This window comes from Marmota flaviventris, chromosome 2 (genome assembly GCF_047511675.1).
Source record: "Marmota flaviventris isolate mMarFla1 chromosome 2, mMarFla1.hap1, whole genome shotgun sequence".
NCBI classification, from domain to species: Eukaryota; Metazoa; Chordata; class Mammalia; order Rodentia; family Sciuridae; genus Marmota; species Marmota flaviventris.
The window spans coordinates 64,060,756-64,083,224 of NC_092499.1; the positions used below are offsets into that span (position 1 = coordinate 64,060,756).

At 37.4% G+C, this 22,469-nt stretch overlaps 1 protein-coding gene across 5 annotated transcripts in view; it reads right to left on the reverse strand.

The window, feature by feature from the left end:
• Exd2 (exonuclease 3'-5' domain containing 2) overlaps positions 1 to 22,469 on the reverse strand; it is a 53,325-nt gene that overhangs the window by 25,733 nt on the left and 5,123 nt on the right. For 2 of the 5 annotated variants that reach the window (XM_071607930.1, XM_027929803.3), the window contains 2 exons: positions 17,231 to 17,340; positions 9,226 to 9,622 (listed from right to left, as the gene is read on the reverse strand). The exons of 1 other annotated variant lie outside the window; for it this stretch is intronic. In XM_071607930.1, the coding sequence (XP_071464031.1) occupies positions 9,226 to 9,576 (351 nt within the window). In that variant the 5' untranslated portion in view covers positions 9,577 to 9,622; positions 17,231 to 17,340. The remainder of the gene's footprint in view (positions 1 to 9,225; positions 9,623 to 17,230; positions 17,341 to 22,469) is intronic. 2 more of the 5 variants (XM_027929804.3, XM_027929802.3) reach the window with 1 other exon arrangement.

The following is a 22,469-nucleotide window of genomic DNA, read 5'->3' on the forward strand; positions in this document are numbered from 1 at the left end:
GTGATGCAGCTCACTGGTAAAGGTCAAGCACCCCTGGGTTCAATCCCCAGTACCAAAACCAAAAAACTATCCATGGGCTCCAAAATGAGGTTCCCAATAAATTCCAATCCTTCTCATATTTCAGGAGAGGAAACTTAAGGCCTATAGGTGAAACAGTTTGACCAAATATGATGACTTAATAATAAAGCCAGGACTATAACCTAAATTTCCCAGTCTCTAGAGAAATACTTCTCAAAGGACAGTGATTTTTCCCTCCAAAGGAAATTTGGTAATGTCTGGAGAAAATTTTGGCTGTCACATATGGGAAAAAGAAGTGCACTGGGATCTAGTAGGTAGAGGCCAGAACGCTGCTAAACATCCCACACTGTACAGACTAGCCATTCACAATGAAAAATCACCTGCCCAAAATGTGAAAAATGGAGAGGTTGAAAGACCCTGTGCCAGGCTCTCTCACTGCCACACTACCTATGTGCAAGGCACTGCACAGTGCCATCACAGACATGATTATGGAAGCATGGTTCCTGATTTAGGAACATACAACCTCACAGGAGGTGCAGCAGACATTAGAAACACAAGCTGACAAACACAGAAAACGACACAGCAAATACCAAAGGAGTGATTCAAACAGTGTCACAAGTAATCAGCAGGAATATTTCATAGTTGAGCTAACCAAAGTCACAGAGAGAAACAAGCATCACAAAGAGCTGCTGTTAAAAATAAAATATTTGAGAGTCTTGGCCCTCAAATTCTCCCCTAATGCTAAGTAAAATATGAGTTAATTCATACAAGCCTTAGAATTTCTTCTCAGGCACTGCTTTACAAATAAGTAGTAGTTCTATACTCTTAAAACAAACCATGCCAGTGTAATCTCTATGGTGTCTATCTCAGTCAAGATCCAAAAGACTTAGAAGAAATATGACTACTTCTGGGTGTGGTGGCACACAACTGTAGTCTCAGTGACTCGGGAGGCTGAGGAAGAAGGATCACAAGTTTAAGGTTAGCCTCAGCAATTTAGCAAGGCCCTAAACAACTTAATAAGACCCCATCTCAAAATAAAAAATAAAAAGGACTGAAGATATGGCTCAGTGTGGGCTCAATCCCCAGTACCAAAAAACAAAACAAACAAACAAAAAGAGAACTGAATATTGGTTTTTGTTCTATACCAATCCATCTTGATGTGGCAAAACTGCCTTTTTCATTAATAAGCAGCTTTCTCCCCCTGTAATACAGGCTGAATATCCCTTATCCAAAAATCTTGACACCAGAAGTATTTTGGATTTAGATTTTTTTTCAGATTTTGGAATAATTGCATATAAAATGAAATATCTTGAGGATGAGACCCAAGTCTAAACATAACATTCATTTATGTTTCATATATACTTTATATATACCACCTAAAGATAATTTTGTACAATATTATTAGCACAGCTGCATTTTGGCTATGACCTGTCACATGAGGTTAGGTGTGGACTTTCCACTTGTATCATGTCAGCACTCAAGAATTTTCAGATTTTGGAGCATTTTAGACTTTCAGATTAGGGATGCTCAATGTATATCTGCCCTGCCTTAGAAAAGGCTATAGCTCTCTACTTCTAATATGTAGTACTGCTAATTTGGCATAAAACCCCCTGCAAATTCTTAAGGCTTGACCTTTGCACATCAGGTCCAATAAATAAAATATACAACTAAATACAAACATACATATGCCTTTTAAAAAATATATTTATTTTTTGGTTATAGTTGGACATAATACCTTTATATTACTTATTTATTTTTCTGTGGTGCTGAGGCTCAAACCCAGGGCCAATACATATGCCTTTTTAATAGTGCTTCTGTACTGTGTTGAAGATCCAATATATTTTAATCAGTTTACTCACTAGGCATCCAAATGTATAATTATGATTCCAATTTACACTGAATGCACAATTAGAAGTGTAATTTTTCTAGAAAGGCAATTTTGCTTAAAGAATAAGATGCCCAGTTTTTATTTCTCATATTTCCCCTTTTTCTTTATTTCATTAGTATCATTTAATCATGTGGTCTCTGGGGTTTTTTAAGAATTATTTAACCCACATAAAAATTTTTGAGATATACACAATATACAGTCATATGCCATGTAATGTTTCAGTCAATAATATGGGTCACATATACAATGGTGGTCCCATATGTTTATAATGGAGCTGAAAAACTCCTGTCACACAGTGATGGACATATAGCCATTGTAACATCATAGCACAAAGCATTACTCACATATTTGTAGTGATGCTGGTATAAAGAAACCTACAGAATGCCAGTCATAAAATAAAGCACACCCAACACAAAGATAAGATACATTTGAGGTAATGAATGTCTATTATCCTGATCTTATCATTGCACACTCTATTCAAGTATTGAGATATCACACTGTACTCCATAAATATGCAAAATTATGTAATATTTTAAAATAAAAATACATATCAAAAAGTTTAAAACATACCACTAAGTATAGTACATAATACTTGATAATAATAAATGAACAAGCCAAGTGTGCTGGTGCATACTTGTAATCCCAGTGACTCAAGAGGCTGAGGAAAGAGGATCACAAGTTTAAAGCCAGCCTTAGCAACTTAGCAAGATTCTGTCTAAACATAAAAAAGGCTGGGGATGTAGCTCAGTGATAAAGCACCCCTGGGGTCAACCTCTTAATACTGCAAAAATACTACCACCAACAACAACATAATAACAAACAACTATATTACTAGTTTATATATATCACATTTTTATTATTTTAGACTGTACTCCTACTTATAAAAAAAAGTTTACTGTAAGACGTATGTCATGTTCCTCCAGTAGCAGCCTCATACAATCTCCTGTTTATGGCATCTCTGGATTGCATCAAAAGGCCACAACAAGTGACTAACCATACTACACACCATAATGCTCACATAATGACAAAGTTGCCTAATGAGACATTTCTAGAATATATTATTTTCAATAAGTGGCACATGACTGTACATGTATATTTATTTATAAATCACATACATGTAATGTGGTACTACTGCATTATATACATATTGTGGACTGGAGATTGAACCCAGAGCCTCATGCATGTTAAGTATGTGTTTTATCACTGAGCTACACCCCTACTCCTGTATACACTATTAAATATACGCAAAATGAGATGGGCATCATTGTACCCTAGGTACATGTATGACTGCACATATGGTGTGATGCTACATTGTGTACAACCACAGAAATGTAAAGTTGTGCTGCAATTGTGTACAATGAAACAAAATGCATTCTGCTATCATATATACCTAATTAAAATAAATAAATAAATTAAAAATACACAAAAGTAATAATTTTAAATGAATTATGTTATCAGTCATTACAGATGAAATTTATAACACTCTACTGTTTCAGTGATTCATTTAAAGAACATAGGGTTAGAGAACTTTCTTCCTGAGAGTCAAAGGGTAATCCATTTTAGCTTCAGTAAAAACTGAGAGCTGTTAAGTCTCTGGCAAGGCCTAGGAGTCTTTAAATGACCCCATGATGGCAGCAGAGAGTAAAAAATGATATGGGACCATATTCTGGGCTGGCACAGGTTAACTAAGGAATATAGTCTGTGGAGTTAACAAATCAGTTAAATTTAGCCTGAGGCTTTTAGAAATAAGTTTTCCCTGTTCAAGTGGCCCTGTACAACCTGTGTGGCTGGAGAATAATATGAAAGGATGGGAAAAGAGTAAGGAGACAAAATCAGAAAAAAAAAAAAAAAGAGAGAGAGAGAGAATGTAACTAAGACATCTGAATTTTATTTTAAGCAATTAGAAGGGTTTTTAAACGGAGGACTGATGTGATCTGCTTTTTTTTTTTTTTTTTTTTTTTTTGATGGTGGTCCTAGGAATCCAACCCAGGGCATCAGGCATACTAGGCAAGCACTCTACTACTGAGCTATACCCCAGCCCTGACTTCCTTTTTTTTTTTTTTTTTTTTTTCCTTTTTGGTACCAGAGATTGAACTCAGGGGCACTCAGCCACTGAGCCACATTCCCAGCTCTTTTTTAAATTTTATTCAGAGACAAGGTCTCACTGAGTTGCTTAGGACCTCACTAAATTGCTGAGGCTGGCTTTGAACTTGTAATCCTCCTGCTTCAGCCACCAGATCCACTGGTATTATAGGTGTGCACCACCATGCCAGGCTAAAAGACCATTTTGGAAACTCTCTGGAGAAGGACTGAAGATGCACAAGAGTTAAAGCAGGTAGGCCAGTCAGGAGGCTTCTGCAATAGTCTAGATGCAAGATACTTGAGGCTTTGGAAATAGCAGAGGAGATACAGAGAAGTAGATGGATTGGATATATATGTTGGAAATAGCATCAATAATACTTGTTAAGTGGGAAAGGGAGGGGTTAACCATAAGAAGAAAGAAGTGAACTTCAAGCAGGCTTGAGGCCTGGGCCTGCAGAAGGATGCTCTTGGGAAAATAACCTTTATTTAGCTCACTCTTTATTGCATCAATTATTTGCACCTGTTAGCAAGGACATATGCAGTAAATCTCCAGAAACAATCAGGCAGGAGTCACCAGCCAGAAAGGTACTTAGTAACATCTTCATCTCTACCTCCAAAGGCAAAAGGCAAATGGCTTCTAAAACATGGCAGGAGCCCCATTTTGTACACCTTACCATGGGCAACTCAGGGGTATCTGGAAACCCATGCCTCTGTCTGGTAGCATGTTTTGCTAATTCCTGCTTTGGATAACCATTTCATATATTGAATTTTCATATATCTTGCCAAGAAATTTAACATACTATAAACATTTATTAACAAACTATAGTATTGTCAGGAGCTGCCACATAGGAATAGAGCGCCCCTTAGCTTTGAGCAATGAGAATGTGGAGATGCAGCAAGCCAGCCGTGGGCTGTGTGTGTGTGAACTATAAGCACCGAGCACACAAAGTGGACTGAACCGATGTTGCCTCTGTTTGGGCGGGTGACAGATGTTTCTTTCCGCTGGATCTGCCTAAGATCCCCACACAGCTCATGAGATGGGCGTGGCCTTCCTAGATGTCAGTCAACCTACTGACAGCAAGACATGAAGAAGCTAGATTCAACCCCCTGAAACCTGATCCCTTGCCTCATTTGAATGGCTTTTCCCCAATAAAAAGGTTCAGCATGTGTTCCCCACTCTTTCTTGCCTGTCTTGCCCCCTTGTGGGAGCTGTAGCTGAGGAGTGGTCACTAAACCCAAAGAAAAGGTACTTTCTGTGTCTGTGTGTGTGTCTTTATTTAGTCCCCAAATTCATTTGGAGTGACCCTGACCAGTTTACTCGTGTGATGCGACACAGAATGTTAAAAAATTTAGCATATGGGCTGGGGATGTGGCTCAAGCGGTAGCACGCTCGCCTGGCATGCGTGCGGTCCGGGGTTCGATCCTCACCACCACATACAAACAAGGATGTTGTGTCCACCGATAACTAAAAAAATAAATATTAAAATTCTCTCTCTCTCTCTCTCTCTCTCTCTAAAAAAAAAAAAAAATTTAGCATACCATAACTGCCTATTTGTCTGATGTTCAATTATATCACCGTTGGACAACTCTTATTTTTTTAATATTTATTTTTTAGCTGTAGTTGGACACAATGCCTTTATTTTATTTATTTTTATGTGGTGCTGAGGATCGAACCCAGGGCCATTCACGTGCTAGGCTAGTGCTCTACCACTGAGCCACAACCCCAGCCCCACCGTTGGACAACTCTTAAGAGAGGGGAAGGGTTCCTTGATTGTCCTTGATTGTACAGAAAAGTAGGAATAACACATTTAAGAAGAAAAATCCATAGTTCTATTAGGAACATATTGAGGGGTTTTTTTGCTGTTATTTTTTTGTAGTACTGTGGATTAAACCCAGGATTTCACATATGATAGGCAAATATTCTACCACTGAGGTACATCCCTACCCCTTTTTCAAAATTTTATTTTGAGATAGCATCTCCCTAAATTTCCCAGGCTGTTCTTGAACTTGTGATCCTCCTGTCTTGGCCTCTGGGAAGCTGGGATTACAAGTGTGCACCACTGTGCCTGGCAGGAACATGTTAAGTTTGAGATCACTATTAGACATTTAAGAGCAGATGTCAAGTAGATAGGTGGACATAAAAGATTGACATTCTATTTTTAAGACCAATAAGCATATAAATGATATCTAAAGCTATAAAATTAGATAATAAGAACATGAAATATAGGGCATAAATTAGTGCCTGTTGATATACATATATATATATTTATTTATTTATACACACACATATTTATTCTTTTGGGGCCTTCACATATTTAAAAACTTATGCCAGAATTTTTAAATTAGTAGAATTCACATTTTAAAAAATTCATATTCTAAATTTCTTTTTCAAGACTGGACAATCTGGCAATACTTGGCTTAAACAACATAGCAGCTTCTTCATTCATGAGACATTAATTAGAATTCACCATAATGTCTTCTCAACACTGAAGCTAGCTGTCCTCATATTTGTACACCACTGTTTCCCAGGATCCACTTCTCTATCAAAAGTAGGAAATTGGAAGATAGCCCAAGAAGTCCTCACGTCTAAAGAAAGAATGAGCTGGGTGTGGTACAGCATGCCTGTAAGCAACTTAGTGAGACTCTTGTCTCAAAATAAAAAGGGACAGAGCTTCAGTGATACAGCATCCCTGGGATCAATCCCCAGTACTGTGGGGGAAAAATTTTTTTTAAAAAAGAGAGAAAGGTCTGGGGATGTACTCAGTGGTAAAGTGCCCTAGGTACAATTCTTGGTACCAAAATAAAAAAGGAAAAGAGAAAATGAGAAGGAACATATTTCTTTATGAATTTAAGGATAGCTGAAAATACCATCACTCTACATCATTCATTCACCTTACCCATTTGGACCTTATAAGCATCTGAGTTTGTAATTCCTGGGGTAGATAAACCATCTGAGTTTCGTCAATATTTAGATGCTAAGTAGAAGGGAGATCAGAAAAGGGAAAAGAGGGGGAAAGGGTGTAGCTCACTAGTAGAGCACCTGACTGGCATGCACATGGCCCAGGGTTTGACCCCATGGTGGCACACGGCTGTAATCCCAGCAATTTGGGAGGCTAAGGCAGGAGTATTGCCAAGACAAATCGGAAAGCAGCAAAGAGCAGACAGGAGAGCACAAGTGCATGAAAGCCAAGCAGAAAAAGTCATGTAAAGGAGTTGTGCAGATGCTTTTGAGAGTCCCAAGAAGTGTCCACTGGATTAAAAAGCAAGTCTTCAATTTGATGAGTGGAACATTATGGAAGGATGTCGAATTAAAGTAGGCTAAAGAATAAATGTATATAACCAGAGATATAAAAAATTGGTTCTATATATGTAATAAGAATTGTAGGGGCTGGGGTTATGGCTCAGCGGTAGAATGCTCGCTTCGCACATGCAAGGCCCTGGGTTCGATCCTCAACACCACATATAAATAAATAAAATAAAGTTATTGTGTCCAATTACAACTACAAAAAATAAATATGTTTTTAAAAAAGAATTGTAATGCATTCTGCTGTCATATATAAATTTAAAAATTTACATTAAAAAAAGAAAAGGAAATTCTACTTGAGAAAGTAGAGGAAAAGAAATAATAGAGCAGAACTTGATGAAACAAAATACAAAGAAGATTAACAAAGTCAAAAGTTGTTTCTTTGAAAAGACTAAACTCGTGGAAGAAATAATCAAGAGAAAAGGAGAGGGGCTGGGATGTGGGTCAAGTAGTAGCACGCTCGCCTGGCATGCGTGGGGCGCTGGGTTCGATCCTCAGCACCACATAAAATAAAATAAAGATGTTGTGTCCACCAAAAACTGAAAAATAAATGTTAAAAAAAAAAAAAAGAGAAAAGGAGAGAAGTGTGAATAGCAAAGTCAGGAATGAAAAAAGACTTCTTTATATTATTTATCAAACAGGAAGAAAATTGTCAGAGGATATTATGAACAAGCTTATGCAAATAATTTAAACATTTGAAAGATATATTTCAATAAAAATAAATAATAAAATAAAAAATAAAGACTAAAAATTATCAAAACTGAGATACTGTGGGGGCTGGGGTTGTGGCTCAGTGGTAGAGCGCTCACCTAGCATGTGCGAGACCCTGGGTTCGATTCTCAGCACCACATAAAAATAAATAAATAAAATAAAGGTTTAAAAAAAAAAAAACTGAGATATTGGGGATGTGGACCAGTGGTAGAGTGCTTGCCTAGCATGCTCAAGGCCCCAGGTTCAATCCCCAGCACCACAAGCAAATAAACAACAAAAAAAATAAAACTTGCTAAAACAGACACATAAAAAACAGAAAATATGAACAGCTCATAATTTTAAAACTTTCTTTAAAAGAAAATTTCAGATGGCTTCACCAATAGACTCTAACTAAACATTTAAGGAAAAAAGAATGTAGATCTTACACAAACTCTTCTAGAAAACAAAAAAATAGGGAATACCTGTAACCTACTGTATTACGTTTTGTTTTGTTTGCATAGATTTTTATCAAAGCCTTTTTTCATGAAGTTTTTATATTACAGCAATTTGGGAAAGGAAGTCATCTGAAGGGAGACGTGGTATCCAGCATGAATTCAATATATACAAAAGTCAACAATAAATTGGACATGGTGGCACACTGTTGTAATCCCAGCAATTTGGGAGGCTAAGGCCAGAGTATTGCCAAGTTTGAGACTAGCCTCAGCAACTTTGTTGGATGCTCAGCAACTTAGTGAGACCTTGTCTCAAAATAAAAAAATAAAAAGGACTGGGAATTGGAGATCGGTGTTAAAGTACCCCTGGGATCAATCGCCAGTAAAAAAACAAAAATATTGATTGCAACTAGTATTTAATGAGCACTTTCTATATGTTAAAACTATACTGAAGCCTTTGTACTGGATATAGGTACCATTACACCCTTATTACAGACAAATAAGTAAACTGAGACTCAGAGAAGCTAAGAAGCTAAGCAGCTTATTCGAGTTCACAGAATAATCAGTGAAAATGGAACTCAAGAAGGTTCATCCAACTCCAGAATCCAAAATCATAAGTATTCCTCTATCCTAAGAAGAGCAGCAGCTTCATCTGCCAAAATCTACCCACAAGCTGGGAACAAACTAATTCTCCATTCGGCCTTCCTACCTGACCAGCCAAAGCACCTAGTCAGAAAAACAGAACAGGTCTGTGTTTCGTTTTTTATTTAATTTTTTGCTTTTTAACTTACCCACTCACAGTCGATTCCAAGTACTGGAAACTCTTCTAACTCGCTCCTGAGCAAGGGCTCAATCTGATCCCACTCTGCCTCCTGAGACACTGTCACCACATCTGCATGGAGAATTCTCTCCTCCCAGGAGGCTCTGGGAACACCAGAGGGCAGCTGGTGCTCTTCTGAAGGGGGCTGCTCTCTCCTTGGTGTCACTTGCTCTTGCTGCTGCTGCTGCTGCTGCTCCTGCTCCTGGGTCACACCACTTGTCTTACTCCTGCGTCGCTGGATGCCTTTCCATATGACAAATCCCCCCACAGCCACTCCCAGAAGGGTGGTCACTGTCAAAGCCACTAAATTCTGTCTAGACATCTTCAACTTTTTACTGTTTAGGAAAGCATTTTACTAATCACACAACCTGCAAAACAAACATCAAAAATATATTTACATACAGAATATAAACCCTATGTATAAACAAGTTTTCCCCTAAAAACTTCCACCTACAATCCTTATACCCACAAACTAAAACAACTGCTATAAATTTCCACATCAAACAATAGAATTTTTTTCATTTTTGTACTTTTTCATTCCATCTCTGTCTTCATCCTTCCCACCAAAAACTCCCTAGCCCTCTGACAGTTACCCAGGGTTCCCTTAATGATATAAAATCTTATTAATCAAAACAGAATAAGCTAGACCTTCACCTTGGATTATTGATTTACTAGTAAATGAATTGATTAGTTAATGATTCTTTCTCAATGTGTTTGCAGTTTAGCGGGGCGTGGTCACACAAGCCCTCAATCCCAGCTACTTGGAAGGCTAAGGCAAGGATCACAAGTTTGAGGCTAGCCTCCACAACTTAACAAGACCCTGCTCCAAAATAAAAATTAAAAGGGCTGAGGATGTACCTCAGTAGTAGAACATCCTGGGTTTAATCCCCAGTACCACACACACTGGAAAAAAAAAAAAGTGTTTGAACTTTAAACCTTTAATCTCCTATCAGCTGAATAAAAAAAAAATTAAAAAAAAAAACTTAATCATCTATCAGTTGGTGGGGTGACTGTTTTACTCTTCTGGCAGGTGTGGGCAGTAGAGGCAGAGGAAATGGGCTTGAAAATAAATATTTTCCTGTTGCTCCAGAAGTTTCTGTTGATCAGTAGTTCTCCAAAGAAATTGCCTCAGTTTCTACAAGGTAAGGCAGGGGCAGCACGAAAGGGGAAGAACAGCAAGGGATGAAAAAAGAAAAAGATGACACTTGGATATTGTGATGATTTAGATATTAGGAGTTCCCCAAAAGCTCATGTGGAGACAGTGCAACAGTTTAGAAGTGAAATGATTAGACTGTGGGAGCCTTACTCAGATCAGTGCACTAATACCCCCAGGGATTAACTGGGTGGGGACTAGGCAGGTAGGGTGTGGCTGGAGGAGGTGAGTCTTTGGGGCAAGCCTTCCGAGTATGTATTTTGTCTTTGGTGAGAGAGAAGTTGTCTCTCCCAGCTTCTGGGTTGTCCTGTCTTGAGCTGCTTTCCTCCTCCCAGCCTTTCCACCATGATGTGCTGCCTTATCTCAGGCCCAGAGCAACAGAGCTGGCTGGCTATGGACTGAGACTTCTGAAACTACTAGACCCAAATAAACTTTTCCTCCTCTAAAATTGTTCTTGTCAGGTCTTCTGGAGTAAAAGCTGACTAAAACAAATATCCAAGATGCCCAGAAGGAAATTTCAAACAAATGCCACAGGACCAGGAAGGTTAATGAAGATAAAAGAAGCATACCACAAAATAGTCCCTTTGCCTTTATCTTAGCACATGTGGCTTTTACCATGTATCTTTTGTTTTCCTCATTTCTGATAAACAAATGAGTATACAGTGTTATTTCTATACTATTAAAAACAACAAGTTGGGCATGGTGGCACATGTGGGAGGCTGAGGCAGGAGGATCTAAATTCAAGGCCTGCCTCAGTAATTTAGTGAGGCCCTGAGCAACTCAGCAAGACTCTGCCTCAATATAAAAAATACAAAAGGGCAGGGATGTGGCTCAGTGGTTAAAAGCCCCTGGGTTCAAGCCCTGGTACGAAAAAAAAAAAAAAAATCAGTAAAAGTGTGATAATAACTGGTCAGTGGCCCTTGGCCTCAGTGGCAGGAAGAACACAGGGCAATAACCACTCAGCACACGCTGTTGGATTCCTCGTGGGAAGAAGGCCCAGTGTAGTCAGATACTGTGCTAATCAAGATCACTCAGGGATCTGAATTTTACAAGGAATGTTACCACTTTTAAATATTAGCAATAAACTTACAGTTTCTATAAATATTGTGTCAGTCTAGCATGTTGCTGAGCAATCATGCGTGGGCTCTGGCCCCAAACCTCAAATGAGCAAAGACAGAGCAAATCTACAGCGCCCTGCCTAACTGCCATACCTTTTCTATGACTCAGGGTTTCCCAATGCGTCCTGTTTTTATCACTTTTTTAAAGTTTCACAAACTTTACTAAAATAATTTTATATTTACAACAACGTAGATTATACCTATGTCTATAGAGATATTCAGCTACTGGAATAAAAAAATGGCATCACAACAATTGTGACAATAAGAATAAAAAATGGTAATATACTGGCTATGCTGTTTTTTAAAAACATTTACTTTGGTTTAGAAACTGTGCTAAGTACTTCAAATATACTTTTTCTAGTGCTTTTATTGAATAGGAAACAGGCTTAATGAGATTAAATAACTTGTATAAAGAGACATCTGTTTAAAAGAATTTTGAGTAGATATAAAAAGACCTTCCTTTCCTACTCTAAATAACACAAATTCTGGGGAAAAACAACTGAAAAGATAAAAAAATTAATATGCAGTCGAGCTGAGAGAGAGAAAAAAAGAAATCATCAGATATCAGAAATGGAAGTGGAAACCAGGTAGAGACCACAACTCAGACCAGCCCTAGCACTGGGGGCAGAAGTCGAGGTCACAGGCCTAGGACACATTGGGACCCAAAAGAGTGCTGCTCTGTCCAAGAATAGGGACCTGAAAAAGTTTTTCCACTATGGGGTAGGCAAGCCACCTGCCCTACAGGCTTAGAGTATAAACAGAGCACCAAAAGAGAAGACAGAGCCTGGAGCCATGCTGTGCAGAGACAGGGCCCAAGTTTACACTCCCCTAACAAAAGGAAACCCAAAGCCAAGAAAATGAATTAAGACTGATTCACAATTGCTGAACTCTGCTGTTAACTAGACAAAGTCAATTACAGAAGTATGGTCTACATTATATATGTTTCTAGCAAGATTTCCATGGAAGACCTAGTCTAAGACCAGTCCCTGGAAAAGGGCTTACAAATGAATCAAAACCAACAAGCTGGGAGCAGAGGGGCACACCTATAATCCCAGTGGCTTGGGAGGCTGAGGCAGGAGGATCAAAGCCAGCCCTAGGAATTTACCCAGGCACCAGGCAATTCAGTGAGACCCTGTCTCTAAATAAAATACAAAAGAGAGCTAGGGATGTGGCTCGGTAGTTGAGTGCTCCTGGGTTCAATCCCTGGTACCCCCAAACAACAACAAAAACCTCTAAAGCTAATAAAATGAGTTCATAGAGCCATCAAACAAAAGTTTCCATATCTGGAATCTGAAAGGGACTTTAGAGCAAGAATATTCACAGGTAATAAGAAAATAATAGCTAAAACATGAATAAGAGAAAAAAATTAAAAGCAGAATTCTAGGTATGGAAATATTTTTAAAATTTTTAAATGTAATACTCAATGAACAAGTTACACACCAGATTAGACACACATAGAGAGTCATGAACTGAAGATAAGTCTTAGGATGTTACCCAGAATGCAGTGTGAAGAAATAAAGAGGGAGAACCACAATGGAGTAGAGGAATGGAGAATGGACAGAAATTCCAGTATCTAAGTAAAAAAGACTTGAAATATATGAAGGGGATCAGATTTAGAACAGTTTTCTGAGTCTCAAGATGGATAAATTAAATCTATCCACAAACAGACTTGTATCACAATGTTCACAGCATCTTCATTCATCATAGCCAGAAACTAGAAAAAGCCCAGGTGGTACATCTCTATATGGAAATACTACTCAACAACGAAAAGGTGTGAATTGACAAATGCGACATGGATGAATCTCAAATACCTTCAGGCTGTGTGAAAGGAACCAGACATAAGCTCACATACTAGATAGACAGTTAGATAGATAGATAAATAGATAATAGATAAGGCTCTGCTTATATAAAGTTCTAGAACAGCTAAACCTACCCTATGGGTTTAGCAGTAAATGCTCCTGGAGGAGAGAGGAGTACAGGGCAAAGACACTGCACCTGAGATCTGAAGGACAAAAGGAAGCCCATCATCCAAAATCTCAGGAAGAACATTTCAGGCATGAGGGAACTTTCTGGAATGGTGGTAAAGTTCTATAGCTTGTAGGGGTTTGGAGTTATAGTTCTCAAGATTATTTCTGATTTTTTACTCTGCTGGACTGATTGTGGTCTTTCTCACCAGAGTGCACACTCCATGACAGCAAAAACAACTGGCAATTTTTTAAAAAATATTTTTTCAGCGGTAGGTGGTCACAATACCTTTATTTTATTTATTTTTATGTGGTGCTGAGGATCAAACCCAGTGCCTCACATGTGCAAGTGCTGGGAACAGAAGTGATAATACTCAATAAATCTTCATTAAGTAAATAAAACTCAATTTGAGGTATTATATTAATATGTTAATGATAAATGTCTAATTCAATCATTGGATTATAAGATTTTTTATTATTTTTTAAATTTATTTATGACAGCAAAATACATTACAATTCTTATTACACATATAGAGCACAATTTTTCATATCTCTGGTTGTATACAAAGTATATCACACCAGTTTGTGTCTCTGTATATGTACTTTGGATAATAATGATCATCACAATCCACCATCATTTCTAACCCCATGCCCCCTCCCTTCCCCTCAACCCCTCTGCCCTATCTAGAGTTCATCTATTCCTCCCATGCTCCCTCTCCCTATCCCACTGAATCAGCCTCCTTATATCAAAGAAAACATTCAGCATTTGGGTTTTTGGGATTGGCTAACTTCACTTAACATTATCTTCTCTAACTCTATCCATTTACCTGCAAATGCCACGGTTTTATTCTCTTTTATTGCTGAGTAATATTCCATTGTATATATATGCCACATTTTTTTTTATCCATTCATATATTGAAGGGCATCTAGGTTGGCTCCATAGTTCAGTTATTGTGAATTTTGCTGCTATAAACATTGATGTGGTTGGGTCCCTGTAGTATGCTAATTTTAAGTCCTTTGGGTATAGACCGCCAAGGAGAGAGATAGCTGGGTCAAATGGTGGTTCCATTCCCAATTTTCCAAGAAATCTCCATACTGCTTTCCAATATTGGCTGCACCAATTTGCAGCCCCACCAGCAGTGTATGTAAGATTGTTTATTCAAGAGAAAAAAGAGTTAATTTCCATTACTGAGCCTTATTGCTCTGAATAGGCATTATGATTCCATACTGGGCCAGGAGTGAGAAAACTGGAACCTTGCTGGGAGTTCCACACCTTTCAGTGCTCCCCAGCTCCTATGACTGAAGCAATCTACAGTCCTTATTTTAAATTTTTTTTGTTTTATAAATTAATTATTTTATATGATTTTATATTATTTATATTTTATATATAAGCAAACATCAAACTATTTAACAATAGTTACATAAGAGTAGTAGGATTATGAACAATTTTTTTTCAAATTCTATATGTATCTAGAATTTTATAGTGGTATATATTCATACTTAGAAAAACAAAGTTTTTTGTTAAGTGTTTTTTAAAGATAGGCAATGTAAATATACCCACTTAATATGTAATTCTATTTCTGGGATAAATCACATTTTAATTAAGTGACTATGTCAAAATTATTCAGAAAGATGATAACAACATGGGTCCCAGAGTCAAATAGCCTGGGTTCAAATCCAACCTCTGCCATTTGCTAACTATATGAACTTGTGCAATTTACTGAATTTTTCTATACCTCAGTTTCCTCATTTGTGAAATAAGAAAGATAGCACCTACTATGTAAGATTATTGTGAGGCTTAAGATTATCACTATAATTTACTAAGCATATTGGCTAGTTCATTAGAGTTCAATAAATGTTAGCTACTAATATTACACAGAACTCCTATTAAAGGAAAAGAAAGAATCTTTGACTAAAACTTAGGAGTCAAGTACAGTTTCCATCCAGTTAAAAATTCCTTTCGATAGTTATCTTGACAGACCATGACCTATCTCTGCTGAATACTTTCAATCAGAGTTCACCATCTGAAGAGGCAGTTTTCGTTAAAAAGTCACTGCAATCCTCAGCACCACATATAAGTAAATAAAATAAAGGTATAAAAAAAGAAAAGTTTAAAAAAAAAAGTCATTGCATCTGTAAAAGCCACCTACATAGAAATTACTCTTTGATACTCAGCTGGTCTCTGAAATGACAAGAGTTTGCTCCCTCCTAAGAGCCTATCAAATAGTGAAGACAGTTCTTAAGGCTGCTTTAAGTTCTTCCTAACTTATAAACTTGAAGGCAAGGGCCTCCGGGTTTGTCAACATACCTCCTCCAATGTGGCACCCGAGTCTGTACTCAACACTTGAGAAATGGTCTAAATGAGGCAGATAACAATGATACTACTACTTCCCATTATGTGGGCCCTATATTTTATTAATAAGATATGAAATAACACATTTTTTAGTAACAGCAACATACTGTTAGGTCCCATATGAAGTTTATGGTAAACTAAAATTGAGTGATACAGAATCAATCCACATTTTATGTATTTCTAGTTTCTACTTTGCACTTAAATTCAATACTTTGTTTCTTCTTTACAAATGTTGTTTCAGCCAAACATTTCATCCGCTGACACCAGTTTGCAGTTTCACTATGCCTTCCCTCTCAAAAGATGATCTTATACACAAATGTGAAACTTTGTTTTCAAAGAAAATACCATCTTCTAACATGTTTTAATGCTGTTTATTTCTATATAGAGAGGTTTTGTTAGTTTTTGTTTTGTCTTTTCTAGCCAAAGGACTCATTCAGTAAACATGTATACAGCACCTTAATAAGGCAGACTTGGTACTAGAGAGGATAAAGAGGGTTAAAAGGCACAGTCTGTCTTCAAAATATTTAGGATTTCACAAAAGAGAAATACATGTACTGAACAAATTGCAGTTGGTGAGATAACACTAACAACTGAAGCATAGAAAGCACAGGCAAGAACAAAGAAGGGCAGTTGTTTTTAAGGGACACTTACTAGAGAGATGATACCTGATTAGTGTTAAAAGTGAGCAAGAGGGGCTGGGATTGTAGCTCAGTGGGGGAGCACTTGCCTCACACTTGTGAGGCACTAGGTTCAATCCTCAGCACCATATAAAAACAAAATAAAGATATTGTGTCCATCTACAACTAAAAATATATTTTTTTAAATGGGCAAGAGTCTTCCAGGTGCACAAATAAGAGATGTCCCTCCAGGCAGGGAACAATATTGTGCAAGAAAAATCAAAGCCATTGTATGAAATATGATATGTTAAGAGCTTTGTAATGTTTTGAACAACCAATAATAAAAATTTAAAAAAAAAGAAAGAAAGAAAGAAAAATCAAAGCCAGAAGCATCACGGTTATAGGTAAAGGTGTAGAAAATTTAATTTGTAGACTAAGCATAAAATACTCATTAAATTTTAAATACTACAAAAAATGTAAAAATATCTTATTGATAATTTCTATGTTGATTTTTTTTCTCCCAAGCATTGGGAATTGAATCTCAGGAGTTCCTTACCAGTGAGCTACACTCCCAGCCCTTATTTTTTATTTTAAGACAGGGTCTCACTTAGTTGCCAAGGCCGGCCTTGAAGTTGTGATCCTCAGTCTCAGTCTCCCCAAGACACTGGGATTTCAGGCATGCACCACCATGGCCAGTATAAGGGATCTTACATAACCCTACAGGATGAAGCTTTTTAGGTAATGGAAACCCAATAAAAATAAAAGATTTACGAAGACAGTGGCTGGATCAAGCTAATATGTCAAAGAACACATGGTGGCAGTGTGGGTGCTAGATTGAAGAGAGGCAAAACCAGAGCATGGAGATCAGTGAAAAGACAATCCTAGAGCCAAGAGAAGAAGACCATATGAATCAGGGCAGAAGAAATCAGAATGAATAAGAACAACAGCTCCTAAACAAAATGGTTACATCAGCATTAGAATTATCTGGAAAAATAATAAGTCATCAACCAACTTTTAAAACTTCAAAAATAATTTAGAAATTTTGATGGATATGAAAGCAAAAGTTTACTGAACCCAGTATAAAAACGTGAAAGAAAAAATTTCATTCATAACAGCAAACATAAATATAAAGCAATAACCACATACACATATATACAATGCTGGATTGAACTCAACATGTACAGGCACTTTACATGTACATATACTCAGGCATATACTACAATGGCCTAAAGACATTGGCCCAATGGCCTAAGGACTCCCATTAGGCCCTGTTTCCAAAAGGGTCAACCATTTTCCAAAAGCACCACCCTAGAACTAAGCTTTTAACACGTAGATCTTTGGAAAACATGAAACATCCAAACCATATTGTTATATAGATATACTCAAAATAATATATAAGCTAGGTGCAAACTTAATTTTTGAAACCTTTTTTTTAAAAATTGAGGGCTGGGGTTGTAGCTCAGTGGTAGAGCGCCTTCCTCATGTGAGGCCTTGGGTTCGATCCTTAGCACCACATAAATATAAATAAATAAAATAATGATATTGTGTCCATCTACAATTAAAAAATTTTTTTTTAAAAAACTGAATTGACCATAAAGACAACCCAAGCAATGGAAGAAAAAATTGCAAATCATTTATCTGATAAAGGCATATATCTAGAATATTAAAAAAAGAACTCTTACAACTCAATAATAAAAAGGCAAATAGCCAAATTTAAAATCAGATTAAAGATACAAATAAACATTTGAAAGGAGACAGAGAAATGGCCAATAAATACATGGAACAAAGTCCCATGTCATTAGCTATTAGAAAAATACAAAAATCCGAACTCCCAAACATTGTCAGTGAAAACGTCAAATGGTACAGCTAATCTGGAAAAAGATCACCAGTCCCTCAGTTAAGAAAAACTTACCATATGACAGGATACAAAATCAACACACAAAAACCAATAGTTTTCCTACACACCAACAATGAATTCACTAAAAAAGAAATCATGAAAACAATTCCATTAACAATAGCCTCAAAGGAGGAGGAGGAGGAGGAGGAGGAGGAGGAGGAGGAGGAGGAGGAGGAGAAAAAACCTAGGATAAATCTAACCAAGGAGTTGAAAGACTACAATAAAAATTATAGAACACTGAAGAAAGAAATTGAAGAGGACAGAAGAAGTCAGAAACACCTCTCATGTTTGTGGGGAGTCAGAATTAACACTGCTAAAGTGGCCATATTACCAAAAGCAATATACAGATTCAGTATAATCCCAATAGAAATACCAATGACATTCTTCACAGAACTAGGAAAAAACAGTCCTAAAATTCATTTGAAAACATAAAAGACATGGAATAGTCAAATCAATTCTAAGCAAAAAAGCAATGCGGAGGCATCATAATATCCAACTTCAAATTATACTACAGAGCCATAGTACCAAAAACTGCATGGAACTGGCATTAAAAACAGACACATCCACACAGATACAGTCATCTGGTCCTTGACAAAGGTGACAGAAATATGTGCTAGAGAAAAGACAGTCTTTGTAGATGGTGCTGGGAAAATGGTTATCCATATGTAGGAGAACGAGACTGGATCCTTATATCTCAGCCTGCACAAAGTCAACTCAAAAATGGATCAAAGACCTAGGAATTAGGCCAGAAACTAACCCCTGGAAGAAAATGTAGGATCAACACTCCAGGATAGAGGTACAGGCAACAATTTCCTCAATAAGACCCTAAAGCTTAGGAAATAATATCAAGAACTAATAAGTAGATGGGCTGTGGTTGTGGCTCAGAGGTACAGCACTCACCTAGCATGCATGAGGCACTGGGTTCAATCCTCAGCACCATATAAAAATAAAATGAAGATATTGTGACCACCTAAAAGTAAATAAATATTTTTTTAAAAAAAGAACTAATAAGTAGATACTATCAAATTTATAAAACTTCTTCACAGCAAAGGAAACAATTAAGAATATAAGGAGAGAATCTACAGAATGGGAAAAAAAAATTTGCTAGCTACTCTTCTGACAGACGATTAATATCCAGAATATATAGAGAACTCACAAAATTTACCACCAAAAAAAAAAAAAATTACCCACTCAATAAATGGGGAAATGAACTAAACAGACACTTCTCAAAAGAAGAAATACAAATGGCCAACAAATATATGAAAAAATGTTCAACATCTTTAGCAATTAGGAAAATGCAAATCAAAACTACATTGAGATACTACCAAAAGCCCTATACAGATTTAAGGCAATTCCAATCAAAATCCCAATGACATTCCTCATAGAAATAGAAAAAGCAGTCATAAAATTCATCTGGAAAAATAAGAGACCCAGAATACCTAAAGCAATCCTTAGCAAGAAGAGTGAAGCAGGTGGCATCACTATACCACACCTTAAACTATACTACAGAGCAATATAACAAAAACAGCATGGTATTGGCACCAAAACAAACCAACGATACAGAATAGAGGACACAGAGACATAATTACAGTTATCTTATATTAGAGAAAGGCACCAAAAATGTACTTTGGAGAAAAGATAGCCTCTTCAACAAATGGTGCTGGGAAAACTGGAAATCCATATGCAACAAAATGAAATTAAACCCCTCTCTCCACCATGCACAAAACTCAAAGTGGATAAAGGACCTAGGAATTAAACCAGAGATGCTGCGCCTATTAGAAGAAAAAGTAGGCCCAAATCTCAGTCATGTCAGATTAGGCCCCAACTTCCTTAATAAGACTCCTATAGCGCAAGAATTAAAATCAAGAATCAATAAATAGGATGGATTCAAACTAAAAAGCTTCTTCTCAGCAAAAGATACAATCAGTGAGGTGAACTGAGAGCCTACAATTTGGGAACAAATTTTTACCACACACACATCAGATAGAACACTAATCTCTAGGATATATAAAGAACTCAAAAAACTTAACACCAAAAAAAAAAAAAACCAACAATAAATGGGCCAAGGAACTGAACAGACACTTCTCAGAAGATATACAATCAATCAACAAATGTATGAAAAAAATGTTCAACATCTCTAGCAATTATAGAAAAGCAAATCAAAAATTACTCTTTAAGATTTTATCTCACTTCAGTCAGAATGGCAGCTATTAAGAATACAAACAATAAGTGTTGGCGAGGATGTGGGGAAAAAGGCATACTCATATATTGCTGATGGGACTGCAAATTGGTGCAGCCAATATGGAAAGCAGTATGGAGAATCCTTGGAAAACTGGGAATGGAACTACCATTTGACCCAGCTATCCCTCTCCTCAAGGACTTAAAATCAGCATACTACAGGGACACAACCACATCAATGTTTATAGCAGCACAATTCACAAGAGCTAAACTGTGGATGCCCTTCAGTAGATGAATGGATAAAAAAAAAATGTGGTAAATATGTGCAATGGAATATTATTCAGCATTAAAAGAGAATAAAATCATGGCATTTGCATGTAAATGGATGGAGTTGGAGAAGACAATGCTAAGTGAAGTCAGCCAGTCCCCAAAAACCAAATGCCAAATGTTTTCTCTGATTTAAGGATGCTGATTCACAATGTGGTTGTGGGGGGGGGGGGGGGCGGGTGCAGAGCATGTGAGGACTAAATTGAACTCTAGATAGGGCAAAGGGGAGGTAGGGGAAGGGAGGTTTCATCCCGCTCCAGTTAGAATTGCAGCCATCAGAAATACAAATAATAATAAATGCTTTAGAGTATGTGGAGAAAAGAAACACTTATACTATTGGTGCGATCGTGAACTGCTACAACCATTATGGAAATCAGTATAAAAGTTCCTCAAAAGACTAGGAACAGAACCACCACACGACTCATTCCACTCTTCATTTTTTATCCTAAAGAATTAAAGATAGTAGCTGGGCACAGTGGTGTACGCCTATAATTCCAGTGGCTTGGGAGGCTGAAGTAGGAGGATCATGAGTTCAAAGGCAGCCTAAAGGACTGGGGTGTGGCTCAGTGGTAGAGTGCTCACCTAGCATGCACAAGGCACTGGGTTAGATCCTCAGCACCACATAAATGTAAAATAAAGATATCGTGTCCACCTAAAACTTAAGAATAAATATTTAAAAAAAAAAAGCCAGCCCCACCAAAAGTGAGGTGCTAAGCAACTCAGTGAGACCCTGCCCCTAAATAAAATACAAAATAGGGCTGGGGCCTGGTGGCTCAGTGGTTAAGTGTTCCCGAGCTCATCCCTGGTACCCCCCCCCCCCCCCGCAAAAAAAATTAAAGACTGTATACTATAGAAATATATGCATACCCATGTTTGACAATAGTCAAATTTTGGAACCAGTCTACGTGTCCATGGGATATATATATTCAAGGGAGCTTTGTTTGTTTGTTTTGGTATTGAGGATTGAACCCAGGGATGTTTTACTACTAAGCTACATCCCCAGTCCTCTTGATTTTGAGACAGGATCTTGCTAAGTTGCCAAGGGTCTTGCTAAGTTGCCAAGTTTGGCCTCGAACTTGCAATCCTCTTGCCTCAGCCTCTTGACTGACCACCATACCCAACTACCCAATGGAGTTTTATTCGGCCATAAAGAGAAATGAGCTGGTTACAGTGGCCCACACCTGTAATCCCAGGAGGCTGGGGGGCTGAGGCAAGAGAACTGAGAGTTCAAAGCCAGCTTCAGAAACTTAGCAAGGTGCTAAGCAACTCAGTGAGACCCTGTCTCTAAATAAAATACAAAAAAAAAGGCTGGGGATATGGCTCAGTGGTTGAGTGCTCCTCCCCCAACAAAAAAGAATGAAATTATGTCATTTGCAGGAAACAGACAGAACTTGAGAGCATCAAATAAGAAAAATAAGCCAAACTCAGAAAGTCTGGGGTCTTGTGTTTTCTCTCATATGTGGAAGATAGAGTGGAAAGATGGGGAAAAAAGGAAGTAGGGAATCTCATGAAAATAAGAAGGAAAACCTGTAGAGTGAGGAAAAGAAAAGGGGAAATACTGGGGATATTAACCAAATGATATTGTTATACTGTATGCACATATGAATA